Genomic DNA, 23,046 nt, shown 5'->3' with positions numbered 1-23,046 from the left:
GCTGCGGCGCAGAACTCCCCCGGTGTGGGAGGGAGTAATGGGAACGCAGCTGAAGCTTCCGGGATAGCAGAAACCCACAGCAAGCTCCCTGCACGACCCACGCACGCACCTCCTCTTGAATCCCGGCGCCGCTTTCTCTTTTTCCCCCCTTCACAGAACTGTGACTGGCACGGATAACCTCGGCAGCCTAACTAGGATGTCCGCAGAGCCCCGAACAAGCAGCTCCTCTCATCCCAGGGATTAAAGCATTAGCTTCCAGAAATGTCAACGCCTTCTTACCCGTCCAGCAGGAGCCTCCCCCCACTCTGCACAGGCGCCCGCCGCTGCGACCAGCAAAGCTCCCGCTGCAGGGTCTCTTACCCGGCACCGGATGACGTCACTTCCCGCCTTCGTCAGTCGGCGGAGAAAGGTCCGAAGATCGGCGTGACCAGCACAGGTTTGCGCGCCCCCTCTAGCGAGAAAAAATGGGAAACGCAACGGACGGGACTTAAAGGTGCGGGTTGAGGAAAACAATTCGAAGGCAGGCTTTCTCTCGCCTGCACCCTCCATTCATCTGTCTTAGTTTTTGTATTCCTTAGTGCACTATGGTAGTTGCAGTTCGGAAAGGTGGAATGCTGTTTCTATTCACTTGTCCCCAACCCCCATCAATGAAAAGCCATACCAAATGACAAAAGTGCTTTTCAGAATTCCAATTGGGACCAACGCAAGGATATTGGAAGTGACTTGGAAGCGGTCACATAGTGAGGGAAGTTTACATCCACCAGATGCACCCTCCCCTGTACCTCTTCAAATGTTTGTCAGCTGCGAGCAGCATCTCTTTATCTACTGCTTACACCAACCTTATCTTTCCCTCTGTCACTTTCTGGTCCCCTTGAACAGGAAGTGACATCAGAGTGACAGCTGAGGCAGGCCAGACAAAGTTGAAGAGGTATGGGGGCAAGGGAAGGTGCGTGCACAGCGGGGGGGTACCTCCTACCCTTGCTCTGCCACTGAACAGGAGTGAACAATGCACAAGCTGATTCAGTCACAAGATCCTGGATCCAGGGAAATGGTCTCTGTCCCAGAGTGTTTTCCACAAAATTGTGAAGCGCTGGTGAAGGCTAGCAATTGGCAGACAACAAGTAAGTCTTTCAGTACTCCAGCCGGCAATTTGAGCCAGAAAGCACAAGCATGGATGCCCTAGTCCAGCCTTGGCCAACAGAAGAGCTGTTGGCCATGTCTCCCCATGACTTATGGTAGGCCAGGTCATTCGAAGAATAGCAACCCATTACAGGTTGGTGATTCTAGTGGCGCCAGATGGGCCATGTCTATAGTACGTGGATCTAGTGCGGCTACAATTGGACAAATATCTCAAGCTGCCCTACTCCAACACTTCTGTCACAGGAACCAATTGCCCTGGAAGATCCAGAAGGCTTTGGACTTATGACGTGGCCCTTGCACAGAAAGGATATTCGGAGGTAGTCATTACGACCCTTCTACAATCCAAAAAGCCAGCAACTATCACAGTCTATATTAAGTACTGGAAGACTTTTCAGTGCTGGTGCAAGGATCAGAAAGTGGAGCTGTACTCAGATCCCATATCCATAAGCCTGTATTTCCTTTGGGGTAGCCTCGAAAAGGGCCTGGCAAGGTGTCAAGCCTCTCGTACTTTAGAGCTCAAGTGGAGAAAGGATCCTCAGCTTCCCATCCTGACATTACCAGATTACAAGACAGCGTTGCAGTGGCATCTTCCCTTGCGACATCCCCTATGTGAAATCTTAATGTTTTATGGGCCCTTGGTAAGGCCCCGTATGAATCCTTTCAGTATGTGTCACTTTTGGATATTACAGTCTAGACAGTTTTCTTGGTGTCTTATCGCCTCAGGAAGAAGGGTTTAGGAGCTCCAGGCTCTCTCATGCAGAGAGCCCTTCCTCAGATATATGGAGGAGGGCGGGTATCTATGTACTGTGCCTCCCTTTCTACCTAAAGTGGTCTCGGCCTTTCATGTAAATCAGGAAGTCTGGCCTCTGGTGTTCCATGCCACAGGCATAAAGAAGACAAAATCTTGACATTACTGGACATGAGGACAGTTCTCTGTGATCTCAAGGTGACAAATGAATCATCGGATAGAGCTTGGACATGGCCTTGGCAACTCTCAGAGGACCCTCCGCTGACTCCCAATGATCAGTGAACATTTTCACAATGTCAGGATGGTCATGGGAAGGAGGAAGACTGTGGCTATGTGCTACTCTTGAGAAAGCAGTGTGCTTTCGAGGACTGGTTAGCCTCCAATTGTATCTCTTGAAGGGATTCCAAAATAATCCCTACCAATGTGGAAGGTTTAAATAGTCTCCGCACTGTGGGAGCAATTTTATTAATAAAACTGCCCGAGAAAACTACAATAACCCTTAAAACACAGCGATTTTAGGGGTTTTGAGGTGGACAGACCTAGGGCTAACTCCCAAACCACTTAAAATCCCAATTTAGAGACCCCCAAATCGCTCTCACACTATGCCATGCTATGTGGTGGGAGCTGCAAGATGGAAGCTGAAACAGCTTACAGCGAGATCCTCTGCCTCACAAGCCTTAAATCTTGGAGTGCCAGTCTTCTGACTACCTCTCGGGCCAAATGCTCCAGCTGGAAACCTCCACCTCACCTGGAAATGCAGCACATGTTAATGTATGGAGGAATGCAGTCTGTCCTGATTACAACTACTATCTTAGATACACCGCCTTAGATCCACGCAGCCTGTGCGCAAACCCACTAGCGGATGAACCTGAAGTAAGGAACAGTCCCTGAGCCCCAATCTGTGAATGCAGGCTGTCCAGGTGGGAGCACTGCAGAGCATCCAACCCCCTGGAAGCAGACTTTGCCAGTAAAGGCTGTGATCTCCCACATCCAGAGCTGACCCTGTGGGGCACCTCAGCAGCATGGACACGCAAAGCCACAAAAATACTGAAGTTGGAGAAAAAACAAACACGCAGAAAAGACTAGCTCTTACTGTCTCGTTTGTAGGAAGACAGCTGGAAGTCAGAGGGCAATCCTGAGGTAAGAGGAGAGGGTCAAAAATATGTAAATAAAACTTCCTACAAGAGATCTCGTGAAATGGGATTACTACCCACTTGTCCAGGAATAGAGTAGGATTGTACAAGAATTGTAAGTTAGTGCAATGGCATGACAATGTGTGCTAATTAGGGGATTGGAACCTGGGCAAATTCTGGGTGAAAAATGGGCTGTCACCTGTGCACCTCAAGAGGAGATATTAAGTGCATTCATGCTAATTAAATAGTCTTAAGATGCAGTAAATAATTTTTTAATGCAATAATTGCAAAGGACATGCTGGCAACACCCCCAACATTTACTGCAAAGCCTTTTAACTTACCACAAGTTAAGTTTTACCATTAAACTTAGTAAGTTTAGAAACTTTTTTTTTTTTTTTTTTCTCGGTGGTCAGTTATGAATGCGAAAGCTGGACACTACGGAAACAAGACAGAAAGATGATTGGTTCATTTGAGCTTTGGAGTAGAGAATGACACGGTGAAAAAATTGGTCCCCGTCACCGCCCCGTCCCCGTCTCACCATCCCCGTCACCGCCCCGTCCCCGTCTCACCATCCCCGTCACCGCCCCGTCCCCGTCTCACCATCCTCTTCACCGCCCCGTCACCGCCACTGCCATCCCATTCACCGCCCCGTCACCGTCACTGCTGCATACATAAAAGCCTCAAACGGGTACGATTTTATATACTTTTCTAATATCTCCCCTATGTATCTGCCATTGCCCCCCCCCTGTGTCCATATTCCATCCACATGGCATGTCCCCTTTTTGTCTCTGTCCCTATGCCCCAATGCACATAATTTCCCCTCTTTCTGTTACCTTCCTGTGTCCAGATTTCCCCTATCTTCCTCTTCCATACCAGTGTGTCTTCTTTTCAACCCCATCTAGCTTTTTTCCCTCTTTCTTCCCCCCCCCCCCTGCTTCTAGCATCTGGCTCACCTGCCTGTCCTTCCCTTTCTTTCCTGCTGTGGGTTTTTCTTTCCGTTTTCATCACCTTGGCCCAGAATCCTTTTCCCTTTCACTCCCTCCTTACAGTCTGAGCCGGGAACACTAGCGATCGCACGGTCCTCGCAGCCCCCACCCGCCTGCCCAATCGATCCTAGTGTTTAGCCAGCTCTCTCCCTTCTCCTCACCTTAATTTGCAGGCTTTCTTTTTCAGCGACCTGCACGCTTTCCCAAAGAGCCGCACACGCGCGGCTGCTCAGTGTTCAATCTTCTGCTCTGCTGCAACTTCCTGTTTCCGGTTGCGTCAGAGCAGAAGATCGAAACTGAGCAGCAGCGGGTGCGCGGCTCTCTGATAGCGTGCGGGTCGCCAAAAAAGAAAATCTACAAACTAAGGTGAGGAGAAGGGAGAGAGCTGGCTAAACACTAGAATCGATTGGGCAGGCAGGTGTGAGCTGCGGGGACCGTGCGATCCTTCATGCCTCACTGCGGGGACAAGACCCATTCACCAGCGACTGCTAGTTTTCTTCCCCGTTTTCGGCGGTGACCCGCGGCTAAAATGCGGTGGCCGCGGGTAAACCGCCACCGTGTCATTCTCTACTTTGGAGCTGGAGAAGGATTTTAGTCATGCTGTGGACCGCCAGAAGAACTAACAAATCAATTCTGGAAGAGATCAAACCGGCTATGTCACTCGAAGCCCAAATGATGATGTTACGACTGTCTTATTTTATTTAGACTGTCAGAAGAGAGAGATCACTAGAGAAGGACATCATGTGTGGGAAGATCAAAGGAACCAGGCGAAGAGGGCGACCTGCAATCAGATGGCTGGACATGTTGAAAACAACCATGCTGGAAGATCTTTCCGGACTAACACAAAACTGATTTCTTTTTAGATCTATAATTCATCAAGTTACTAGGACTCGAACACGAATCAGCACCTAACAACAAGAAGTGCAAAAACGTACTACACTTTTAGTAAAAGGGCACCTAAGTAAAAAGAAAGCAAAAGAGAGAAGAATCACTGTATTTCTTAAGTTGCTTGTTTTGCTTATAAAGTTCTATTATGATTATATTGTGTGGTATTTCTTAATTCACAGATGAAACAGTCAAAAATGCAGCATTCCTGTGCAAGCCTGTCACTCTGCTACTGTTTTGTCTGAAGTGAAGTGACAGTTAGCAGGAATGTGGTTCTTCCAGCTAGACAGTGAATTGCCAGGTGCTGAGAGGACCATGGGAGGTGTCACTGTCTTACATGGCAGTCACGGTGCATTACAGCTTTGAAATAGATCTCACAACAAAGCTCTGAAGATCAGCTTTGCAAAACAAAAGCCTAGGGCGGGGCCTTTATCAGCCTATGCATGTAAATGGAGAAACTAGAAGTGTATGCAGGGATAACTGTACAAAGAAAGAACTGCAGATCTTGTAACGCACAACTGTCAAGTTCCCATCCCATGGCTGCTTGTGTCATGCTGTTATCAGAAGATCTGTGTATACAAAGGGTCAGCAAGGTAGGCTCTACTCATCCGCTGGGAACTGTATAACCACTACAGAATTCTAGTACTAGTGAAACACTGAGATTACAACCCAATACAAAGCCTGATGCAAAGAAAAACCCAAGACCATCATGGTAATAGAATTGTCAGTATCAAACAACTAGTCTATCCGACACATGGTTAAGCAGGAGATCACCGAGTACCAAGAGATGCAATCAGAGACCAGGAAAATATGGCAGAAATGCACAGAAACAGTCCCAGATGTCTTAGGCAGCATTACTACAACTATATAGAACTTCCAAGCACACCTCAATCTGTTGTCTGTAGATACTGCACCTTAAGAACTCCAGAAAAAAAAACCCCAGGGCTGGCTTAACCATTAGGCAAACTAGGCAGTCAGGGCATCAGCGTCGTCAAACTAGGCAGTCACCTAGGGCATCAGCGTGGCAAAGAGCAACCGCAGTCAAGGCAGTGTAGTGTTTTCTAACAACTGTACAAAAAGAACCACCAGTGAGTATATTTACCTGTAGAAATGATCATATACATCGACCGATTGTGGGGTTTTCTGTCTGTGTTTTCATTAGTTCAACATGAATTTAGAAAAAAAAAAAATAGAGGCAGTTCCAAAGATCTAGACCAGCAATAAATTGTCTTTTGAATGTATACACAATGAGGGCAATTTCCAAAGGCCATGCAAATGGCTATTTATACAGATAATGAGCTATGTGAGAACTACCTGTTTCTCTAATGCATCTCTACCAGTGACGCATCCAATGTGAACAATCAGCACCCCACCTATCTCCTAACCCTCCCAACTCCCCCTACAGAGATATCCCACCCAAATCCCTACTCCTTTCCCCTCCACCACCCCCAAACTACTAAATCCATCATTACAGAGTATAGCGAAGGCTCATTCAAAAGCAAAGGTTCTAGACTTTAAAAAAAAAATAACTTTGTTTGGATGGGGGTTTACGTCAAGGAATTGTTGTCTGGAAGGAGTGGAAATGCGGTGGGAAAAACTGAAAGGAGCAATCGTAAGGGCGACAAACCTTTTTGTTAGGCAAGTAAGTAAAAGGAAAAGGAAAAGAAGGCCGCTTTGGTTCTCAAAAGTAGTAGCTGAGAAGATAAGGAATAAGAGGTTAGCTTTCACAAACTACAAAAGATCGCAGAAAGATGCAAATGGAAGAAAAAATAGCTGACACAGTAAAACGGGGAGACAAGACATTTTTTTTAGATATATTAGTGATAGGATGAAATGCAAAAGTGGCATTGTGAGACTCAAAGGTGAAGGGGAGAAATATGTAGAAACTGATAAAGAAAAGGCCGAATTGCTTAACAAATATTTCTATTCTGTGCTCATGGCTGAAGCGCAGGGAGTGGGACCACAGAAGATAAACGTGAATAGGGATGAAGGAGTAATAGACCCTGATCGATTTTCAGAGGGTTGTGTTCGTGAGGAGCTAGCTAAAATAAGGTAAACGAAGCAATGGGGCCAGATGGTGTACATCCGAGAGTGCTGAAGGAATTTAGGGAAGTTCTGGTAGCTCCGCTGACTGACCTTTTCAACAAGTCTCTAGAGTCAGGAGTGGTACCAGAGGACTGGAGAAGGGTGGATGTGGTCCCTCTCCACAAAAGTGGAAGTAAGGAAGAAGTAGGAAATTATAGGCCAGTAAGTCTGACTTCTGTGGTAAGCAAGTTAATGGAACGTTTTTAAAACAGAGTATGGTCAAGTTTCTGGAATCCTGTGGATTACTGGACCAGAGACAACATGGATTCACTAGAGGTAGGTATTGTCAGACGAATCTGTTCAATTTTTTGACAGGGTGACCAGAGAATTGGATAGAGGATGTGCGCTAGATGTGGTGTATTTAGATTTTAGCAAAACCTTTGACAGTGTTCCACACAGACCTGTAATAAATAAACTGAGTGCTCTTGGGATGGGTCAGGAACTGATTGAGTGGAAGGTGATAGAGGGTAGTGATCAATGGAGATTGCTGTGAGGAAAGGGATGTTACCAGTGGTGTGCCTCAAGGTTCTGTTCTTGGGCCTGTTCTTTTAACATTTTTATATCTATAATTCTTTATTTAATTTTAACAATTGACAATCTATAAAAGTCAAAAAGCAATAACAGCCTGTATATCTAAAGAATATCACTACAAAATATTTAATATTACAGGAAATAATGAAAAATTATATAGATTGTAGTTAGTCCACCATGTATATGGAGAAGGAGTTGAAATTAATCTTTTTAACATTTTTATAAATTATATTGCTGAAGGGTTGTTGGGTAAGATTTGCCTCTTTGTGGATGATACCAAAATCTGCAATAGAGTAGACATGCTGGATGGTGTGAATAACATGAAGAAAGACCTGGCGAAGCTTGAAGAATGGGCTGAAATTTGGCAGCTAAAATTTAATGCTAAGAAATTCAAGGTCATGCATTTGGGCTGCAAAAACCCAAGGGAACTGTACAGTTTAGGGAGTGAAGAACTTATGTGCACAACAGAAGAGCGGAACTTGGGTGTGATTGTATGTGATGATCTTAAGGTGGCCAAACAGGTTGAAAAGGTGACAGCGAAAGCTAGAAGGATGCTAGGGTGCATAGGGAGAGATATGGCCAGTAGGGAAAAGGAGATATTGATGCCTCTATATAAGACTAACTTAGAATATTGTGTACAATTCTGGAGGCCGCACCTTCAAAAAGATATAAAAAGGATGGAGTCGGTCCAGAGGAAGGCTAATAAAATAGTGTGGTGGTCTTCATGATAAGGCGTATGGGGACAGACTTAAAGATCTCAATCTGTATACTTTGGAGGAAAGGCGGGAAAGGAGAAATATGATAGAGACGTTTAAATACCAACGTAATATAAATGTGCATGAGTCAAGTCTCTCATATGAAAGGAAACTGCAATGTGAGGGCATAGGATGAAGTTAAGAGGTGATAGGCTCCAGAGTAATCTGAGGAAATACTTTTTTACAGAAAGGGTGGTAGATGCGGAGACTGTGTCTGAATTCAAGAGAGCCTGGGATCTCTCAGAGAGAAAGAGATAATGGTTACTGCGGATGGGCAGACTAGATGGGCTATTTGGCCTTTATCTGCCATCATGTTTCTATGTTTCTATCAATTACAACACTCCTTGCTTCTCCACCATTGAAAGCATTTCTATCTCAGTTCAGAGTATCAGTTTTTGGTACCTCATTACTGTCAACCAACACATAAGATACCAGTTCTCTAATTGTAGTACCACTTGATTCCAGTCCGAGGGCTAGGTCTGTTTCCAGTGAGTGGCCAGCACCACCCAGGCCATTGTTGCCCCCATTTGGCATAAAGCATTTTCTCCACCATCGAGCACTAAAACAAGCCTAATCAGTACAGCAACACCCATCATGGGCATAATATCTCCATGAAACAGATGAGAAAACATTTGGAACACTTTTTTTCCCAGTATTGCTGGATAACTAGACAATGCCACCACAAATGCTATAAGTCCTGTGTTCATGATTTTTTGTTGTAAAAAAATTTAGCTAGATCTTCTGCTGTAGGAGACTGAGATGAATTACAAATAACAGGCTCCTTTTACTAAACTGCAAAAGAGCTTCTTACCGCAGGCCAACAAGGTAAATGCTCCAATGCTCATTCAGTTCCTATTAGCATCATAATATTTACCTCGCGAGCCTGCTGTAAGAAGCTTTTCCATGGTTTGGTAAAACCCAGGAACTTTAGTAGTACAACAGAGATAATTTACTATACCAGTCTCTTGGTTTATCGAATGTGAACCAATTATTTTTGAATAGTAAACCCTCTTCTGTGTAACAGATATTTTATATAGGGTGTTTTTAATTTAATTTAATTATAATTTAATTTAATTCTTATATACTACTAATAACCGTGAGGTTTCTAAGCGGTTTACAAAAATGATGCATTAAAGATACAATAAATAAAAACTAAATAAATAAGATAGGTACTTGGAAATTCCCTAACTGTCCCAAAGGCTCACAATCTAACTAAAATACCTGAAGAAACAGTATGAAAAATAAAAATAAAAAGACAGAGGTAGAGATAGAGATAGAAATGGGCCTCTTCATCTCCTGATTTTATCCACTTACATTCTAATCTTCTATATTTTTGTTCTAGTTTTGACAATTCTTTCTGACTGTCATATAATCATATTCACATTGTAGCACTAATGACAAAGAGTTCCTCAAGCTTGGCATACCTATATTGTACAGCTTTTCACAATTAGGGGTAAATTAAGAGGTAAATTTAACCCCCTCTTCTACAAAGCTTCACGGTAACGGCCCTGAAGCCAATAGAGATTTAAAGGGCTTCGGGGCTTTTGCTGTGCAGCTGTGTAAAAGAGGCCCTAAATCTAGTAATTTGTTAACATAAGAATTGCTGCTGCTGGGTCAGACCGGTGTCCATTGTGCCCAGCAGTCCGCTCACACGGCGGCCCCCTGGTCAAAGACCAGCGCCCTAACTGAGACTAGCCCTACATGCGTACGTTCTGATTCAGCACGAACTTGTCTAATTTTGTCTTGAATCCCTGGAGGGTGTTTTCCCCTATGACAGATTCCGGAAGAGCGTTCCAGTTTACCACTCTTGAGTGAAAAAGAACTTCCTTACATTCATACGGAATCTATCCCCTTTTAATTTTAGAGAGTGCCCTCTCGTTCTCCCTACCTTGGAGAGGGTGAACAACCTGTCCTTATCTACCAAGTCTATTCCTTTCACTACCTTGAATGTTTCGATCATGTCCCCTCTCAATCTCCTCTGTTCAAGGGAGAAGAGGCCCAGTTTCTCTAATCTTTTGCTGTACGGCAACTCTTCCAGTCCTTTAACCATCTTAGTCGCCCTTCTCTGGACCCTTTCGAGTAAAGACTTCTCTAAAACAAGTTTGTGTCTAGAGGAATGATAGATCTGAAAATCTTTTTGAATAGAATAGTATTAGATGAGGAGAGGTCGGGTCCCTTTTGAAGTTGTTTCAAATCCCATGCAATTATTAAATGATATTGCATCTTTAATTAGGAAGGAAATTTAATCAAAGTCCTCAAGTGGCCGATTTATGAAAGAACAGACCTTCTGGGATCTGATTGACCGACCACCCTCCCTCCCCACCCCTTCAGCTCCTACTCTTTAAGTAGCATGCCAGCTGGCTTGACAGCAAGAAGACCGGGTTTGGATTTCACAATCATCACTTGCCTTTTCCTATTTGTTTTAAATCTACTACTTAGTAGCTTTAGTACATGTCCACTAGCTCTAGTAGTTCTGGAAAGAGTAAACAAGCGACTTGCATCTACATACTCCACTCCACTCAATATTTACACACCTTTATCATATCTCCCCTGAGCCATCTCGTCTTCTACTGCTACTACTATTTATAATTTCCATAGCGCTGAAATGCGTTTGCAGTGCTGCTGTACATTTAAATTTAACATGAATGCTGATTTGTCAGGGAACACAAAAAATTTCAAATTAATATGGGGCCCATTGATGTCTTTTGTAGAATTACTATAGTTTGTTTTATTGATGTATTATTTGCACATCCAGGGGAAGGTGGGAATATAGGTTTGAAACAAATTCTTATCTTTCCTGAGGGTTTGGGAGGGGGGAAGGGTATGTTTGGGGTTCTGATATAAAGTATTTGTTATAAATCCTGAGAACCAATGGATAATTGGATTGATAATATGGGGTAGGGGGAGGGATATTACTCTGTTTAAGTCATGTAAGGATATTAAGTGTTGTTTAACGTGTAAAATGTCAACTTTACTGTTTTCACTTATTGAAAGTGTCAAAATGAATAAAGAATTTAAAAAAGAAAATAAATTTAACATGTAATAGAGTCGGTTCCTGCTCTGAAGAGCTTACAATCTAATTTGGATAGACAGGACACATAGGGGTTGAGGAGTTTCTTGAAGAGAGGATGATAGGATGTACATAGGTATCTTACAGTGAGTGAGAATTAGGAGCTGAAAGCAGCCTCAAAAAAGTGGGCTTTTAGCTTGGATTTGAATATTGCTAGAGGCAGAGTCTGACATAATGACTCAGGCAGTCTGTTCCAGGCATATGGTGCAGTAAGATAGAAGGGACAGAGTCTGGAGTTGGCAGTGGAGGAGAAGGGTACAGATAGGAGGGACTTACCCAATGAATGGAATTCATGGGGGTGAGTATAGGGGGAGATACATGCGGAGAGATATTGGGGCTGCTGAGTGAATGCATGTAAGAGGAGTTTGAACTGTATTCAGAAATGGATGGACAGCCAATTAAGTGATATGAGGAGAGGGGTAATGTGAGTATGGCAGCACTCATGGAATTTAGGTCAAGCAACAGAATTTTGAATGGATTGAAGAGGAGAGAGATGGTTGAGTGGAAGACCTGAGAGAAGCAAGTTGAAGCAATCTAAGAGAGCGGTGATGAGAGTGTGGCTAAGGGTTTTGATAGTGTGCTCGGAAAGGAGAGGTCAGATTTTGGTAATATTATAGAGGAAGAAGCGACAGGCTTTGGCAGTTTGTTGGATCTGAGCAGAGAAGGAGAGAGAGGAATCACAGATGACCCCGAGATTGCGAAGTGTCAAGACAGGGATAAGGAGAGTTATCCACATAAATAAACAACAGGGGTAGGAGGAGGTAGGTATAGGTAGAAAGATAAGGAGCTTGGTCATAGCCATATTCATTTAGAGGCCGACCAAATTTTGGCCAGCATGGTTAACAAGGGGGAGAGTGTGGTGCAGTGGTTAGAGTTCCAGCCTCAGCACCCTGAGGTTGTGGGTTCAAAGCCACGCTGCTCCTTGTGACCCTGGATAAGTTACTTAATCCCCCCATTTCCCCAGGTACATTAGAGAGATTGTTACAGACAGGGAAAACTGCTTGAGTACCTGAATAAATTCATGTAAACCATTCTGAGCTCTCCTGGGAGAATAGTATAGAAAAATGAACAAATAAATAAATAAATAGGTGAAGGAAACTATTACAGCTAAAAGAAAATCCTTCAGAGAGTGGAAGAAAGATCCAACTGTGAAGATAGGATGAAACATCATAGGGCCTTCCACTTAGCCATCACACTCCTCTCCAATCTGTCCAGAATTCAGCTGCATGACTCATATTCCGGGAGAGCTGCTTTACTCACGTTACCCCTCTCCTAGGGTTAAGAGACATCCGGATTTCCCCGGATGGCTTTTCAACCTAGGACTTTGTCCAGGTTTTGAAAAGCTTCCCTCAAAATTGTGTTGGGCAAGAGGGCATCTGCGCATGCGCGGATGCCCTCCTACTTGACCAGAGCAAGTAGCGGGGGCGGGATTAGAGGCAGGACTGGGGCATAATGGGGTGGGGATGGGCAGGCCTGGGGGCGGGTCTAGGGGTCCTGATTTTACGAATGTAAGATCTGGCAACCCTACCCTCTCCTAAAGTCACTTCATTGGCTTCCCATCCATTTCCGAATACATATCAAACTCCTCTTACTGACCTACAAATGCACTCACTCAGATGCCCCTCACTATCTTCACTTATCTCCCCCTATGATCCCCCCTGCAATCTCCACTGAGCTGGAAAATCCCTCCTATCTGTGCCCTTCTCTTCAACTTCCAACTCCAAACTCCGTTCCTTCTGCCTTGCTGCGTCGTATGCTTGGAACAAGTTGCCTGAATCCCTACAGTGGGCTCCATCTCTAGCAGTGTTCAAGGCCCATTTAAAAGCCCACCTCTTTGAAAGTGCTTTTGACTCCTAACTCCTCTCACCTTGGGTTCTGCATCCCCAACATTATATGTCATGTCTGTCTGTCCAAGTTAGATTGTAAGCTCTTCTGATCAGGACCATCTATAAATGTCAAAATGCACAGCGCTGTGTACGCCTTTCAGCACTATATAAGTGATAAGTAGTAGTAGTAGGGAATAGCAAGAGAAATGCAGGGCTCTGATAAAGAAGGCAAAGAGAGACCTTGAAAATAAGATTGTATCAGAGGCAAAAACATATAGTACAATCTTGTTTAGGTATATTAGAATCAAGAAGCTGGGACAAGAATCAGTTGGACCTCTAGATGGCTGAGGGGTAGACAAGGCCTTAGCAGAGAGATTAAATCAATTCTATGCTTCAGTCTTCACCAAGGGAGATGTGGAAGAGATAAGAGTGCCAGAAATGATATTAAATGCAGATGAGTCAGAGAAATTTAAACAAATCTTTTTAACACTGGAAGGTAAGGACTTAATACACCGCTTTTTTCTGTGTGGTTTCAATCAATGCAGTTTACATATTGAAGAGTAGCAAATCACCTGGACCAGATGGTGTACATACCAGAGTAATGATAGAACTGAAAAATGAACTTGCAGAGCTATTAATGATTTGTATTTTATCTTTAAAATCCATGTCACATCTCATAAAGGATATAGTACAGGAATGCTGACTCTGTCTCCCACAGACACGTCCCCCTGAAAAAAAAATAAAAAAAATATTTTTAGTACGCAGTTAGCTTGTACAGATTTGGAAATTAACCAAGATGCTTGTACGCATCCTGTGGTACGCCATTTGAAGGTGCGGTAAGGATGAGCTAGAGCAGTGTTTTTCAACCTTTTTACACCTATGGACCGGCAGAAATAAAAGAATTATTCTGTGGACCGGCATCGGCCACAAAATTAAACTACACAAAGCATACTGACAGCAGATGTAAATTCTCAAAATTGACATAATTCAATCACTAAATTCAAAAATAAAATCATTCCCCCCTACCTTTGTTGTCTCCCTCCCTCCATGCTATGCCTTACCTTCTGGCCTGCTTCCTCTTGGCCATTTTATACCGCCCCCAGTATTATCTTCAGGCCGACTCCCTCTTCTTCACTGCAGTGCACAAAGCTGTGGCCATTGGCTCCAACTACAATTGTGCCTCATCTGGAAGCCTTCCCTCTGACGTTGCAACGTGCACAAAGCTGTGGCCATTGGCTCCAACTACAATTGTGCCTCATCTGGAAGCCTTCCCTCTGACGTTGCAACGTCAGAGAGAAGGCTTCCGGTTCAGGCACAGGACGCGCTTTGTGCACTGAATCAGTGAGGAAGAGGGAGCGGCCTTGAAGATAACGCCACATCGATTGCAACGTGGACCGGCGGTTGAAGAACACTGTTTTGGGCCTGATGCATGTGCTGGCCCTGTGGACCGGCAGGAAATTTCTGTGGACCGGCACCGGTCCACGGACCGGTGGTTGAAGAAAACTGAGCTAGAGCTTACCACATCTTAGTAAAAAGACCCCTTTGTTCCATGTAGGATGTAGCCTTAAACTGCATTTTAAAAGAGCAAAAGAATTATAATTGAACTACTGTATAAAGAGACATATTTAGTATTTTATTTTCACCTAGAGCAGATATTTTGTTTTCAAGAACCCCCAAAAAATTTTGCAGGCTGTTGATACCTTTCAGAACATCAAGATTACCTAAGATGTTGCATTACATATGCTCGGGAGGCTTCCTAGAGCTACCAGGACTTAAGCAAATGAATCCACATTTTGTGAACGCCTTCTGGGAATCTCAGTAACCGCGACAGCCAGACGTGGGGAGATTTGCTGAAAGGCACTACTAGCCTGGCACCCAGAGTGTAGTGCACAAGAGATGGGGAGGTCCCAGGACGCGTATGACGTATGCAAATAAGAGATGGGTACGAGCTCTACGATTGGCTGGGGTTGGAGCCTCACTTCCTCGCATCCCAGCTGTTCTCAGTATCGGGTAGGCGCTGGTCGAGGGTGGCTGGTGCGGTTACTGGAGGCCAGATGAATGAAAGGTGGAAGGCAGGGAAACGTTTACTGAGAAAGGTAAATAAAGTGGATTTGGTTTTAAAATTTTACTGCCGTACTGTATTTCAAGAGAAGCGATTTAAACGTTTTCCTGATCCCAGGTTTACGAACATCTGAAGTCCGATTGCTAGCTAGTTCATTTCATCTGCCCCTCTACTGAATCTCCAATTTTCTCAGACTATCTAGAGTTGTAGAAATGTAGTGGTTTCCGTATGTAGTCCATTACTTCCATTTACAGAAGTTTTATTGAAACACTTAAGTACAGTAAGGAGGCACTGGCTGTTATCCAGATCTGATATCTTTTATATATTGTATTCGACTATTTTGTCCACTTAGATAAAAGCAGAAAATAGTTCAGTGGCATGATCTAAGGCAGTGGTCTCAAACTCAAACCCTTTGCAGGGCCACATTTTGGATTTGTAGGTACTTGGAGGGCCTCAGAAAAAAATAGTTACTGCCTTATTAAAGAAATGGGCTATTTTGTATGCGGTAAAACTCTTTATAGTTTATAAATCTTTCCTTTTAGCTAAGTCTTAATAAAAATATTGTAATTTATAGCTAGAGAAACATATGATCAAGAAACTGTTTTATTTTACTTTTGTGATTATGATAAACATACCGAGGGCCTCAAAATAGTACCTGGCGGGCCGCATGTGGCCCCCGGGCCACGAGTTTGAGACCACTGATCTAAGGTGTTTCCTTCCGCGGAAGATTTGTTTGTGTCTCGTTTAGAGTATGCTCGTTTAGGGTATGCTCGGTTTAGAGTGCACTGTAATCTTTGCATGCATCTTTCCTGTAGATTTCACTATGGGAGCCCTGGCTTCCAAACCCCTACAGAAGCAAGCCAGGGTGGTGATGATGGGACTGGACTTTGCGGGGAAATCCACTCTCCTGTACAAGCTGAAAAGAAACCAGGCAGTGCAGACGTTGCCCACGGTGGGCTTCAACGTGGAGTCTGTGGAGCTGGAGAAGAGTGTGCCCCTCACTATCTGGGATGTGGGTGGCCAGGACAAGCTGCGGACTAACTGGAATGACTACCTGGAGGACACGGACGCGCTGATCTTTGTGGTAGACAGTACAGACAGGGCCAGGCTGAAGGTGGCAGGTAGCGAGCTGCGGCGGCTGCTGGACCACGCAGCTCTGGACGAGGTGCCCTTCCTGATCCTGGCCAACAAGCAGGATGCGCCGGATGCAATGGGGGTGCAGGAGCTGGGGCAGCACCTGGGGCTGAACCGCTACAGCGATCGCAGTTGGGAGATGAGAGGCTGCAGCGCGCTCACGGGTGAAGGGCTGCTGGAAGCCCTGCACACCATCGGCAGACTGCTCAAAAAGCACAGAAAGCCCTAGGTGACTGGGTCGTCCAATCATTGCAAAACACGAGTTGGCCATCACAGGCCTGCTCAGAAAGACCCTAAATGAACCTCAGCTCATCCTACCTAACTACCAACAAAGCGGTGAGAATCGGGGCCTCATGAGTTAGCTGCCAATACAAAAAAAAAGACCAGATGAACCCCACATCCAGCAGCTCCTACAAAAGTGATGGAAATTGGGACGTTAGTTGCCATCACCAGGCTGCTGGCAAAGGCTTACAACCTGAAGGACAGGTCATCTGATCTGGCAGACAAGAATGCCATGAGTACTGCAAACAGCAGCTACCCACCATGGTAGCAGCTAACAGGCAGCAGTTTTGCTCACCTCTTTTCTTAAGATTTACAGCACTGCAGGGGGGGGGGGGGAGGAGGAAGTACTGTGAAATGTTATAATTTATAGGAAATCTATGTGCAATATTTAAATTAAATAAAATGTCCAGCATCACGATTACATGGTGCAAAAGGTTTACATTTCTCCTGGGCTGTTTCTAGTTCATGCCTGGTAAGGATCATTAACTAAGCCCGAGGAACAAGTTTGTTTCTACAGCCCAAGTGTGTATTATAAGACTATTCTTGGAGGTATATAATTTGTTAGTTTCTTATACAAGCGCGTCACCTGAGCTAGGTGACAATTAATGTCTAGTCAGTGTATGTATGTGTGGGTGTATTTGACTAATGCTAGTTAGATGTCATGTAATAAGTTGTTACTCCAGGAATGCAGCCAAATCCTTTTTTTTTTCTAAGTTATTACTCTGAACGGGCTACTTGCATGAAAAATGATCAGTGTTCAGGCTCCAGTCTAAACATTTCTGTGGGTGAATTCTAGGTCATTCACCCAGCTGGAACACTTTAGCATCAGGACCAACTCCCATCCACTGTCTAGGCCAGTGGTCTTCACTAATTTTTAAGCGAGAGCCATTTTGGGTCCAATAGGGGTAAAGGACAGTTGACAAATATTTTCCTACTTTAGGCCAGGACACTAATAACACTTCTTGACATTTATTCCTTCCTGAACACCTGGCCTTGATCACGTTCTTCTCCTTCGGGCCACCAGCAGATAAACCCTATACAAATACATGATCACAAACTAAAAGTCCTAATATACACAAATGAAACCCTCACTCATACTGCTGACAGTCCAGAGAGTGAAAGTGCAGTTGCCAGGAAGGAGAAGCATTGGATCCCAAGGGGAGGGGGGTGGGGGAATGGAACCCTTGATTGCAGTGTGGCCGCCGTTGGCTCACAGGTCTTGCAATGAAGACCACAGGTCTAGCCAATAATTTGGGTGGTGGAAACCAGGGATTAAATAAATAAAGCCCATGTCCCTTTTCTGCTCCTGGTGTACTATTTAGATTATGCACTTTATAGGAAGTGGTGTTCTTCACCAGATGGCCACATACACACACAGGTACTACAGAAGGAACAGACCCTGTGGGATGTCAAGAGGAAGATATTTTTTTTTTTTTAATTACTGAACTGCTTGATGGGCCTTAACAATCACTTCCCCTAACCCTCTAGCATGGGTGATACTGTCCCCTTTCTTGTGCTTGTATTGCTATTTCCCCTAGGCCAAATGGATTATAGGAGATAGCAGCAGGATGGCCCCTGCAAGTGGTGTTTTTTCCAATAATGTGCAAGTTAAAAAAAAAAGTTACCTTCAGCTCTCATCCCTTCCCCACAATGAAGAAAGTTGGAAAGCTTTACCTTGACTCCACTCACTAGTATAGTATATTTAACCATACCATTGCCTCAAGTTTGCATGGCAAATCTGTTTGAATATATCCAAGACCAGTCTAAAGGTGTCGGATGCCCTAGCCAAGCCTTCAGTCTTATGTCTCTTCCTCCATATTAACTTTCCAGCCACTAGGACAGTGCTTGTTAATCTTTTTATGTCTGTGACTGCATGATAGCTGCCATATAAAATTGTATGTCCCCCTCAAAGATGCAGAAGTGCATATATAGAGAACCCATCCAGATCACAACCCCAAATGTGGGTTTTGTGACCCCTGTTGGGAAGCTCTGTCCTAGGGTCACCTTTCTAAGATTTTCATAATTAAATTCAACAATCAAGATCACCCCCAACACTAGCCCTTCTAGAATTAAGTTTAGTGTCTTGGTCTATCCACCATTTGGCACAACAACTGTTTCCAAAAATAAAAACATAATACAGAAAATAAGGGAAAATACAATAATTATTATAGCAAATAGTTAAGAAGCATATGTGAAAGCATATAATTGTACATCATGCTTCCCTATAGAAGTGAAGTGGCAGGAGTTGGAAGGGCAGCATGTAACCTCAAGCCCCTAGAACTACCAGTAGGAATCAAAGTTTGGATGTGAATAAATATACATAGATAAGCTCCGCTTTAATTGACCCTCAGAAACACCACCTTGGACTCATATTGTTGTCCTAGGTTTTGTCTCCTCATCAGGGCAACTATACAAGACTATATAGCTCTCTCTAACTATATTGTGTAGTATAAATAAATAAATAGGTTATATTAAAGTGACTCGTGACTTATCTGTGGTCATCCGTTGAGGGGTGATTTAGCCGACATGTTTCACCAAACAGTTTTATCAAGGCTGTAACTCCCTTTATTACATTCCACGCTGCTCTGTTTGACCACGGGTTGTGCTGACAGCTAAAATGCATAGTGTGGGTGTGCTCACAATAAGTTCTATTGGCCAGGTTCAGGGACTGGAGTTACTCAGATTTTTCCTTTGCAAGGCTCTCAGTGCAGCTGGGCTGAAGCTGAAGCGGACACGGATGGCAAACTCTGGTCATTAAGTGCTACAAGTAGGTCTTGTTTTTCAAGATCCTAAATATTTATTGGAAAGAGCTAAATTTTTCATACCTGTGCTTCAGTTACTAGAGTATTTTGTAAAGCAAAATCTCTTTGTTGGAACTGATACCTGGACAAACCAGTAGCTCCCTCGTAGAATGGGGTTGCATTTTTGTTACTATGCAGATATGTATAGATCAGTGTTTCCCAGCTTCTTCAAGCCAAGTACCCCCCCCCACACACACACACTAGATTAAAAAAAACTTTCAGCTGAGTGCCTCTGAGCAGCAGAAATTTTGAAATGGATATTTTATTGTTAAACAGTAAGTAACTAGGTAACATACATAATATTTTAGTCAAATTTAAACTGGCCTCTTGCCAGGTGGTATGCCATTCTTACAAACTGTGTGAAACTGAACAATTACACTTAGATGAGGCTTATTTACAACAGGAGAAAAGGAAGATCTCCACATAAGTTGACATTCGTGACCAATACGGTTTCATCTTTTCTCTGGGAAAATGAAACACGAAATCTCACATTCGCATCCCACCTGCCCTTCTCTCTCTCATCGAGCTTGTTTATTTTGCTGTCTCATGAGGTTGGGATTTACAAGATCAACAGGCTCTTCTTACAGCTCAACACATATCCGTTACTGTAAAATGTCTAAAGCCACGTCTGATGTTATCAAAACTGTACTATAGTTTATTATATGACCTCAGTAAGGACAATACACAATCCTGTCACTGCAAAACACTGTGGACAAACTTGTGCAGAAAAAAACAGTTGGAACTTTGACTTCTGGGTGCTGTTATGATATGGTAAAGAGAAACCATATGTTTGAAGAAATGCACTGTAAATATTACACCAGGACCTAAAACACAAATACAACACCTAGTAAGAAAACAGAACAATGGGACTGCTGTAAGATTTTTATACAGAAACATTTCAGTTAATACATTCGTAATTAAATACTTTTTTCGACTTATATTTTCCATTTGATTTGGTCATAGTCTCTCTGGTTTTTCTCTTTTTTTCCCCCTTCTATCTTCCCTTTGCATCCCTGTTTATCATGTCCAGCATCTACCCTCTTTGTTCTTGTCCTTTGCACTCCTGTGATCAGTGTTGCTCTTCTGTGTCTCCATCCAGCATTCCCCTGTCTCTGTCCCTCTCCTCCCTCCATACCTACCATCTCTTTTCTACCCATCTTCCCAACCCTGTGACTTGTGTGTCTCTTTCCCCCTGCAATCCACATCTCTCCCTCCCCGAGTCCAGTGTTCCCCCCTTCCCCGGATCTAGTCTCTCACTCTTTCGCCACTGCCCTCCTCCTGGTCCAGCAACATCTTTCCCTCTTCCACTCTGTCCAGCAGCATCTCTCCTTGCCCTTCCTCTGCCCCCAGTCCAGCAGCACCTCTCCTCCTCATCTTCCCCCACCACCCAAGTCCAACAGCATCTCTTCTCCTTCCTCAATCCAGCAGCACTTCTCCCTCTAGTCCAGAAGCATCTCCCGCAACACCCCTCCTTCTCCCTCTTTTGACTCCAACCCAGCAACTCTTCCTCTCATCTCCTCTGCCCCTAATTCAGCAGCACCTCCTCCCTTTTCTAGTCCCAGTCCAGCAGCACCTCTCCTTCTCTCCTTTCTGGCCCCTGTCCCAGCAGCACCCTTCCCCTTCTTCCATCCAACTAGCAGCAGCACTATCTCTCCCTTCCCTTTCTCCCCCCCAACTAGCAACAGCTCTCCTTGCTTACACAGCTGCCAGAGATAGCACACCAATTCCCTCTAGCATCCTTGAGGCCTTTGCTAGGCCGGCCTGCCTCCAAAGAAAGAGAAAATTGTATCATCAGAGGTGGGTCTGGCCTAGCAAAGGCACCGAGGCTACCAGAAGGAATCGCTGCACTAATGCCAGCAGCTGTGCAAGCAAGTTACTTTACAATAAAGAGAGCACTGCTGCTATTTACAGGGGGGGGGTACAAGCCACATGCCCTCTAAGACCAGTATGCATACTGCATGTTGGGTTCCTCTGGTATAGAGCATACAGTACACAGCTGACAGTATACTCTGGATGCCACAGTGTGTGTGTGTATGTGTATTAAAGCTAGAATGAATGAAAGAAAATAAATGCCTCCAACTTTTGTTTAAATTAAGATACTGTAATAAGCAAATAATGTTTCATACTCTTTTACTGAATGTATTTACTTTTCTACACAGTTGCCACACATTTCTGCCAACAGACCAGTTTTTGAAAGCTGTCACAAAAGAACTGCCTGTCTTTTTTTTCTCTCTAACTAATTGCTCTCAGTTCTTTCCACTTCTTCATTCGGAAGATGTCCCTAAAGATATTCCTTTCATTTTGGAAAATTAATCTTGCAAGTGCCTTATGGTGTTTGGGGTAAAGACAAACATCTCCAAGTGGGTTAGTTTTTGCACACACTATGACAGGAATGAACCTCACATTTAACCCTCACCGTACTGTTTCTCTGTCAGCCATACTGCAACCAAATTTCCTTCTTGTTCTTCTGAACTCTTCTCAATCATCCTTTTAGGATTTCAGGATTGTAATGTAAAGCTCACAGTTGCTTGTACCAGGTTCAAGGAAATCTATGTAAATGCTACCATCCCTAGCCCAAGGCTGCAACCATGATTGTTCCTGCACAAGTCTGTGTATTGAATTTTCTCTTTGCAGGTGGACTTTTGTGATGATACAAAAAAACAAGGAAAAACTGCAGACAAAATGTACAAGATGCAGACTATGGGGCTCATAATTGAAAGAGAAAAACGTCTAAAAACCGTCCTCAGTCGGCACTTGAACAAACATTTCTCAAAAACGTCCAAGCACCGATAATAAAACCGGGTTTTGGACGTATTTAAAAACAACCTAGGCCTTCATAGTGCTGCTCAACGTCCAAAGCTAAACGGGGCGTTTCGGGAGGCGTGTCGAAGGCAGGAGATGGGTGGGACATGTGCCGGCTTAGACTTAGTCGTACAGCATGTAAAACCGAAAGTTTTACAACAGAGCTTAGACAGAACTTGGACATTGTGACATAGACCATGTAAAACATGGTCCAAGTCACAAAAACCCACCTAAACTCACCAAATAAGCACTGCAAACACATAACACAGACCCCCACACACTACCCAAGTGATCACCAAACCCCCCCCCCCCCATAAAATATTTATTCACAACTTTAAATTTCAGCCTCCAGAGCATCATCACCTGGCCACCTGGCATAGGAATGCCTAGTCATCCAGCCAGAGGCAGCTTAAGTCATCTTGAGGGTGGGTTAGGGACCCATAGAGAAGAAGACCCATGCCCATAAGCCCCTGTAATCACTGCATTGATACTTAAACATGTGCACTCCCCTATACACTCCCAAAACCTTTTTTTATTGGCATATAAGTGGCTCCTGAAGCCATAAGGGCTTTTGGGGTGGTAGATAAGTGGGTCTAGGGGATTCTGGAGGTGGTTTGGGGGGGCTTACCTTGACCTATAAGGGAGCTGTAGGGAGGAGAAGCCATGGCACCCTTTTTGTGAAGTTCATAGCAGTGCCCTGTAAGGTACCCCACTATTTAGGTGGCATGTCTGGGTGTTAAATCCATCACTTTGCAGACCCCTCCCACATCCAACAGGGCTTGTTCTAGGCGTTTTGAACTTGGACG

General features: G+C 44.1%; 2 protein-coding genes across 9 annotated transcripts in view; one reads left to right on the top strand and one right to left on the bottom strand.

The window, feature by feature from the left end:
• Nucleotides 1–466, bottom strand: part of LOC117362203 (RCC1 and BTB domain-containing protein 1) — a 112,903-nt gene extending 112,437 nt beyond the window's left edge. Inside the window, exon 1 of one of the 4 annotated variants that reach the window (XM_033948198.1) lies at nt 361–466. The gene's annotated coding sequence lies outside the window, so the exon portion shown is untranslated. Of the gene's footprint in view, nt 1–109; nt 247–279 lie in introns of those variants that run through there. The other 3 variants (XM_033948196.1, XM_033948197.1, XM_033948203.1) reach the window with 3 other exon arrangements.
• On the top strand, nt 232–22,060 carry ARL11 (ADP ribosylation factor like GTPase 11). 5 transcript variants are annotated; one of them, XM_033948206.1, is made up of 2 exons: nt 232–436; nt 16,037–22,060. In XM_033948206.1, exons 1-2 carry the CDS (start codon nt 262–264, stop codon nt 16,582–16,584), a joined length of 723 nt encoding a protein of 240 aa, XP_033804097.1. In that variant the 5' UTR covers nt 232–261; the 3' UTR covers nt 16,585–22,060. The 5 variants fall into 5 exon arrangements, 3 of the variants coding, with proteins under 3 accessions (XP_033804097.1, XP_033804096.1, XP_033804098.1); XM_033948205.1 differs by having other exon boundaries at nt 232–493; XR_004539828.1 differs by lacking the exon at nt 16,037–22,060 and adding an exon at nt 4,713–5,047 and having other exon boundaries at nt 364–493.
• The last annotated feature ends 986 nt before the right edge of the window (nt 22,061–23,046 follow it).

The sequence above is a fragment of the Geotrypetes seraphini genome, chromosome 6 (genome assembly GCF_902459505.1).
Source record: "Geotrypetes seraphini chromosome 6, aGeoSer1.1, whole genome shotgun sequence".
In the NCBI taxonomy this organism is placed as follows: domain Eukaryota; kingdom Metazoa; phylum Chordata; class Amphibia; order Gymnophiona; family Dermophiidae; genus Geotrypetes; species Geotrypetes seraphini.
This window is presented reverse-complemented; position numbering and strand designations above follow the sequence as displayed.